This window comes from Tupaia chinensis, unplaced genomic scaffold (genome assembly GCF_000334495.1).
Source record: "Tupaia chinensis unplaced genomic scaffold, TupChi_1.0 Scaffold000058_1, whole genome shotgun sequence".
In the NCBI taxonomy this organism is placed as follows: domain Eukaryota; kingdom Metazoa; phylum Chordata; class Mammalia; order Scandentia; family Tupaiidae; genus Tupaia; species Tupaia belangeri.
Window position 1 is genome coordinate 411,982 of NW_006159516.1, and position 7,692 is coordinate 419,673.

Consider the following 7,692-nt stretch of genomic DNA (forward strand, 5'->3'; position numbering starts at 1 on the left):
GAGCAGCCATACAAGCCGTACAAGCACCAGGAGGCAGGAAACAGGACAGTGCTGACGTACCAGGTGTGACATGGAAAGGAAGCAGGAGCCGCATCCAGACCTCTGCCAGCTCCATGGGGAAGTCACTCCCATCCGGGGCACTCACCATGGTCTGATCCACGTAGGCCATCTTCTCCTGCAGCTCTGGAGACCGCACGTTGGGGTAGGGCATGCCCACCATCACCACACACCTGGGCGGGACACGAGTCCTCCCGACGTCGCCCATCGCCACCTGCTCTTCCCACCCCGTCCTCTCTCGGCCCTCCCCCTGCACCTGCCACTGAGAAGGTGCTTTCCAGCCAGGTGATCCAGCCTAAGCCAGTCACTGGAGTCTATCTGGACTAGTCATGGCCTGCCTCCTTTCCCATGGGCTCCCAAAGAGCCGACTCCAGAGCTGCTGACCCCTCCCTGAGCTGGCAGGCCCAAAGCAGTTGGCCTGGGAGCAGACCCGGATGCACCAAATGGCAGGCAGGGCCCTGCTGCCCATGCCACAGGGCGGAGGGCACTACACCTAGATGAGGGGACCCCTACCTACCGGCCTAGGTCGTCAGAAAAGTTGATCCCTTCGCTCATCTTGCCACCAACCACCGAGAGGAGCAGGGCCCCTGTCACTGCGGTTCCTGCCTGGCCACAGCTCTGCAGGAGATACCCAGCCCCGCTGTCGGCCAGCTCCGGCAACCGCGAAGCCCGCCAGGTCCCTGAGCCCGCACCCCGGAGGTGCCCCTCACCCTGATGCACCTGGAGTACTCCGCCAGCACCTGCTCCACCTGGTTTGCTCTCCGGGGCTCCTGGAAGATCTGGAGGGAGGCAGGGTGTCCCAGAGCAGGTTCCAGAGAGCCGGCACTCACCCTGCTCTCGGCCTTGTGCTTTCCAGTGGGGACTCGGGAACCTCAGGGCCACGGCCTCTGGGGGCTCCTCTGGGCAGGGCTTAGGGCATCGTGGTGGGGGAGGGGCTCCGAGAGGGACCCCACTGATGGGCTACTCACTTTTTTCCTGATGGCCAGGCGGGCCAGCAGGCCACTCTTGTCCCAGTGGGCGTGGACCTGGCGCTGGTACTCATAGGAGGGGAAGAAACAGACCATGCCCCCTGGGACCACTCCACACAGGTTACAGAGGATGCGGCCCGTCTCGTCCATCTGAGGAGGTCAAGGAGTCCCATGGAGCAGCCCCCAAAGCCACCCCCAAACAACTTCCTGACCTTGGGGCCCAAAACCAAGGGCAGGAGTCCATGCATGACGACAGGTAGGACTCAGGCCAAGGGGCTGCCTGGGTGGGAATCTGAGTGGAACGGGTCCCCCAACACCAGAAAGAACTAGGGCCATGCTGTGACTGCGCCCCCACAGTGCACCACAGAGACAACACAGCCATCAGCCCTCATCAGCCCCTACAACCCTGAGGAGCGAGGCCTGGTCACCCAGGTCCCCAGTAGAGGTGTGCCTGAGACCTGCTCCCTGCCCCCTCCCCAAGGCAGGGTCAACACGACCACAGCACCAGCCTTCAAGGACAGGCAGGGCTCCCTGAGCTTTGTAGGGCCATCCCGGAGGGGTGCCTGGGTGGGGAACCCTCCCTGATCCACGCCTGGGCAGACCTGCTGCTATGCAGCTGAGCTGACTGCCCGGCCGCCTCTCCCCAGCCACAGCCATGTACTGACCATCTGGGGCAGCTCTCTCTTCTCATACGTGAACTCCAGGGGCTGGCTGCAGGGTCCGCTGCAGATGACCAGGGGCAGGATGTTGTCTGGAGGGATCACGTGACCTGGCGAGACCCAAGGAGGGGCTGTCAACTCAGGTGCAGACTGCTCTGCAAAGCAGGGTCCAGGAAGGGCATCTCCCCAACCTGTCTGCAGAGCAGGCACAGCAGTTTCTAACACTCGCCCACCCCACCACGTCATCACCACGGTGACACCAGGCAGTGCAGACAGCGGGGTGGGGCGGGGGGTTGGGGAGGGCGTGAGCTCATGAGCAAGCTGGCAAAGGGCAAGGCCCCCTGTGCTCCCCTTGCCCAACCTGTAACAGCACGTGGTCAAACCAGGACCATAGGTGGAATGGGAACACCCGGCTACCTCCACCTTCCTCCTTCCACCCCTGGACACGGGTCTTACCGCAGGAAAACTCTACCACACGCTCGGCTTCCACCCCAGCACAAGCCAACAGCTGCTCCCGGAAGTCAGACACCTGCAGGCCACAAGGTCAAGGCTCTGTGACCTCCGAGAGACTCAGAGAGAGGAAGATCAGGTCTGAGCAGGGAGGGGAGGGGAGAAGTTGGGCCAGAAGGCAGCAAGTACAGATGAACAGAAACACAGAGCTAAGAACAGGCTGGCACACACGTCGGCGCTTGCAGAGGGAGGCAGATCCCACAGGCCCACCAGGTTCGAGCCCCAGCCCAGCTTACATGCTGGGTGTGCGTGCACATGCCCAGGGTCCTAAGTGGACAAAGAATGGGAAGACAGAGGACTGCAGTGTGACCACACCTGTAGGGGTACATACACACACTCTCTCCTGCACACACACACACACGTGTAATAAAAACAAAGAAAATGATCATAGAAAAGGCTCATAACAAATTAACAAGAAAAATTGTTAATGGCATTAGTGTTGGTAGTCCCCCTTGTGAGAATAGGGGGAAAAAAAGTTGGCAAGTATGTCAGTGATTCTCAATCCTAACAATGTATGAAAATCACTGGTGGGAATTTTTCTAAAAAATACATGTGGCAGGCCCCATACTGAGAATCCCCAGGGTTTTCACCCATCAAATGGGCAGAAATCCAAAGTTTAACTACTTCATTCTTAAGGGAATTTAACAGTATCTAACAGATCTCGGTAAGCTTATACTTCTTTATCGTTTATCAGAGAAAGAGAAGCCAAAACCCTCAATACTCTCACACCACTGGGACTTTCCTCACAGCCTTCCCAGCTAGCCAGGATCGGGGCACATGGGCAGGTCAAGCCAGGACTGCGCCTGGGCTTCCACACAGCTCATACTGTGCAGTGGTGTGCCAGCACACCAACCCCCCAGACCAGGATGCTTTTTTTTTTTTTTTGAGTTTTTTTGCACTCGCCAGAGAGACAGAAACAGATAGAATGTGAGAAATCCCCTCCGGGAGGGGTGGTCATGCTGCAATCCCTTCTTTTCCACACGTACCCAGCATGAAGTTTCAAGCTGCCGGGTCTGGGACTCAAACCAGTCTACCACGTGGGAGTTCAGCACCTTAATAAACCAGTCTACCACGTGGGAGTTCAGCACCTAAATCCCTACCCCTGCTGGTCTCATGCCCCCCCCCCTTTTTTCTGTCATAGTGCATGTGAGCTTGCTGGAGAGAGACACAGAGAGGGAAAGTGAGAAATCACCCCCCCCCCAGGGGGATGGCCACGTCACAGTCCCTACTCTTCTTTGGATTTGGGACACATATACATGTACTTGGCATGATTTTCAAGCTGCCAGGTCCAGGACTTGAACCATGATCAGTCATGTGGGAGTTCAGCACCTTAACCATCATACCACCTGCTGGCCCCTGGGCCACTGTTTTTGTAACCAGAGACTGGTTAACCAAATGGACTCTGTCTTGTTAAAATCCCAAACTGTTTCTTTCTCGGTCTGGTACTCTGGGGTTTCTCACAGGAACTCCAAGGAGACGAACAGCCAACTGGAGCTGAAACAATGGGGAACGTTCTGCCCCAGCAACAAGCCGATACTCCTGTCTTTGAAGATGGATCATTTGATTGTACCCCTTAGCTGAGACCAAAACTCCTGTCCTGAAGACAAATTATTTGACAGTGCCCCCAGCTAAAAATTAACCTGATCCATGCTTTTCTAGGGATGGCTGTAAGCCACTTGGCACCCCTTCCCCTATAAAACTTCTATTATAAATTGGCTAAGAAGGCAAAGATATTCTTAAATGTTTTCCCAGCGTGGCCAGAGTAATACATTCTCCTTTCCTCTTTCAGCGACAATCCTGCCTCTGTTCCATTGGGTGGTAAGAGGTAAGACCTGCTCTGGGTTCTTGGACTGGGGTGTAGAGCTCCCCGTTCAGTAACTCTGCAATCCCATGTCCAGGCATCACTGGTCCACAGACATGAGACACAGCCATGAGGACTGTTCTTGTGAGGTTCTGTGTCACAGCAAGGCTGCCCAGCTGCAGGGGCCTGGCTGAAGGGACTCTGCTACCTCCACCAGCTTCAAACATGGCAGCCAACTCGTGACCACCACGTGGCTGACAACAGTCACCAGGACACACTGGTAAAAACTGGCCCCAGAAAAGGGAAAACTAATGCACATATATATGTATTTGCTCATTTTTATATTAAAAAAAAAAGAAAAGAAAAGAAAACCTCTCCTCCTCTCACCCTCCATCTCACTCTCTCCGGTGAGCATATGTGCCCTATTGCAAATGACAAAAAGAAAACAAAGAACAGAATTAGCCTGGTGGTTAAGGGAGCCAGATTCCACATGGCTGACCACAGTTCAAATCCCAGCCCCAGCAGCTTGAAAAACTGGCTGGGTACTGAACATGTGTACCCAACATCCCAAGAGGTGGAGAAATGGAAGAAAAGGGCAGGACAGTGCCCACTGGAGGATTACCCCCTTCCTCCAGCTCTATCTGGAGAGTTCATGTGCTCTCTGACAATTAAAAAAATAATAATAGGGGCCAGCAGGTAGTCTAAGGCACTGGACTTCCACATGGCCGACTCTGGTTGAAGTCCTAGACCCAATGACTTGAAACTCACACCAGGTACTTGTGGGTACCCAAAATCCCAATAGGAGAATGGAGAAGATTGCAATGTGGCCACTCCTACTAGGGGTAATAGCACACCTTCTCTCTCTGTCTATTTCTCCAGCAAGTGCATGCACCCTATAGCAAAAATCTCTCTATAACATAATACTCATAATAACAGCATTAAGTCAAAAAGGGAAATAAAAAACTCTAAAATAAAAACAAACCGAGACAAAAACCAAAATTTTTTTTTTTGGGGGGGAGAGGTTTTTTCGCTATAGGGCGCGTGCGCTCGCCAGAGAGACAGAGAGACAGAAAGCGAGAAATCACGTCCCAGGGGGGATGGTCATGCCGCAATCCCTTCTCCTCCATTCTCCTCTCAGGATCTTGGGCACGCACGCACACCCGCCCGGTGTGAGATTTAAGCCACCAGGTCCAGGACACGAACCACAGTCGACTACGTGGGAGTCCAGCGACATAGCCATTACACTAACTGCTGGTTCCCACAAAAACCAAATGTTTAGCTTAAGAGGAAAAGATATAAAGCTAAATAAATTAACTCCTTGATTTGGATTTTCATATCAACATGGACTCAATGATTTCAGAAAATGCATTTCATTTTTTTTTTTTTCAGAGAGGTTTTTGCTATAGGGTGTGTGCACTCTCCAGAAAGACAGAGAGAGACAGAGAGAAAGAAATCACCCCTCAGTGGGGATGGCCACACCGCAATCCCTTCTCTTTCATTCTCTTCTTGGGATCTTGGGCACGCACGTACATGCGCCCGGTGTGAGTTTAAGCCACCAGGTCTGGTACTCAAACCATGGTTGACTACATGGGAGGCCAGCAACATAGCCATTACACCAACTGTTGGTCCCCAGAAAATGTATTTGAGGTCTGTCTAGTAAAATGCCCACACAGGATGATTCAGAATAGCCCTCACTCCAGCCTTGGTGTCTGACTCTCATTCCTCACTGTAAGACACCAGGGCATCTGCGGCAGTGCAGGGTTCCAGTGAGGGGCGAGGGTGGGAGATGCTGGTCCTGAGTCACACAGAATCCTTTCCCCCTAGCCCCATCCCACCATGATCCTGGGAGTGACTATACTGCCTAGCACGTAACTGGGGCCGAGCCTCGAACCCTGGCTGGCGTGTGGGATCTGGCGTCTGCTGCACGGTAAGAGCACAGCCCAAGACTAAAGGGTCACGTCAAAGGACTGGGAGCAGGAGATGACTTGGATATCCACGTATGAGCCAGGGGCGGTGGAAAAGGAAAAGACGAGCACTTGCTGACAAAAGTCACGTTCGATACCTTGTTGTTGAGTGAAAAAAAGCAAACTGTAACAGGGGCATGTAGAGACTCGGCCATTGTGTTTTTTCTGTAGATTACGTATAAGTATATGTGAAAATTATGCATAGAAGGCCTTGTCGTGTATACACCAAAACGAGTCTTTTGTTGGTAGAATTAGGATCTTTCCCCCGTCCGTGTCTCTGCTCTCCGCAATGAAATTACAGTATACTGCTACTCTAGGAAATACACATTGAAGCATACACCTACACAAGAGAGGAGGCTGATGCCTCAATGGCAGATGCAGGAAGGGGGAATGCAGAGAGACCCTACCTGGGGTCTGGAACTAAGGGCAGCTGTCTGGGGGCAGCGGGATGGGGCCAGGAAAACAGCATCTGGGGGCCCCTGTCCCCGTGGGCCCAAAGACAATGGGCAGACTGCACAGGAGTGCTGCCTAGTGGGTACCGTGGGCTGCTCGAGCCCTCCCCTTCCTGGTTCAGGGCCCCCCAGAGAGGGAAGAGGCTTCATGGTGCGCCTTGCCTTGACCCTGACCCATCCCAACACCTGGGCACGGGAGCTGGTGCTGCTGTCCTTACCGGCTGCATGGTGCCCCCCGCGATGACCACTGCTCGGCATTAAAAAAAACGGCATTCCTTCACCACCTGTGCGAAGTGCACGCCCGGGTTCAGGAGCAAGAACTTGAGGCTGCTCTGACTGAGGTTGCCTGAGGAAAGGACAGAGATGCATGGGGTAGGGGTGGGGTGCAGCCCCATGGGGTGTCAGAGCAAGGAGGCCCCCGTCGGGTCTGTGCAGGGACACGAGAGCTGGCACTTTCTCTATCCAACCCCATTTCATCTGCAAGACAGCTTCTGAGAGCAACAGTACCACCACCTCCCTTCTAGAGGAAACAGTCCAGAGACTGGTCCAAGCTTTAGGAGACAGACTCAGCAAAGTCCATCTGACCTTATTAACCACCAGTCCTCTAGAAACCTGGCCCAAGAGCCACCATCCCAGCCTCTCACACCGCCTCCCATGCACCCCACTGCTTGCCCCAGGCATAGAGGGGTCAGATCTGCCTGGAAGCCTGGCAGGCACCACAACAGGGCGTGGCCAGGACAGGGCGCCTGTTACCTTGGCGACTCAGGAGGACCCGGCCGTCCTGGTTGGCAGTGGTGAGAGCTGCAAGGAAGCCCTCGATGTGCATCAGCGGGGAAGTGGGCCGTGGTGCGCCAGCCTGAGCCTCCTCTGTGGGGACTACAGGAGCTACAAGAGCAGGGTGGGGAGAAGGCCATGCATGAGTAGGAAGCTCTTGCCAGGGCCTGTGGCCACTCTTCCTCCCCGACTCACCCTCAGCCACCCCGGGCTGCAGGCTGTGCAGAAAGTGTTGAAATCCAGACAGCCTGGGCTGCTCCCGGGAGGACGACATGGGTGTTCCGTACCGCTCTGTGAAGCCAAAGAGCTGGGTTGGGAAGAGAGCAAGGGACAGAGAGGAGTGAGCAGCGACGGTGAGAAGGAGGGCAATGGGTCGAGGTCTTGCCAGGCCCCACCTGCAGGGTCTCACCCCCCACCCTAGCGGAAGGCTTTCATGCCCAGGAATGAGGCGAAGGGGTCCTGGGTGTCCCCGCCAGGTCCAGGGGACAGGGCTGTACCTTCCTGCTG

At 54.8% G+C, this 7,692-nt stretch overlaps 1 protein-coding gene across 1 annotated transcript in view; it reads right to left on the bottom strand.

Moving 5' to 3' along the window:
* DDX11 (DEAD/H-box helicase 11) overlaps positions 1-7,692 on the bottom strand; it is a 41,420-nt gene that overhangs the window by 1,335 nt on the left and 32,393 nt on the right. The window contains 9 exon segments of the mRNA XM_027776591.1: positions 127-230; positions 575-675; positions 768-836; positions 1,026-1,175; positions 1,691-1,794; positions 2,141-2,213; positions 6,630-6,757; positions 7,165-7,296; positions 7,381-7,689. Coding sequence (XP_027632392.1) covers positions 127-230; positions 575-675; positions 768-836; positions 1,026-1,175; positions 1,691-1,794; positions 2,141-2,213; positions 6,630-6,757; positions 7,165-7,296; positions 7,381-7,689 — 1,170 coding nt within the window.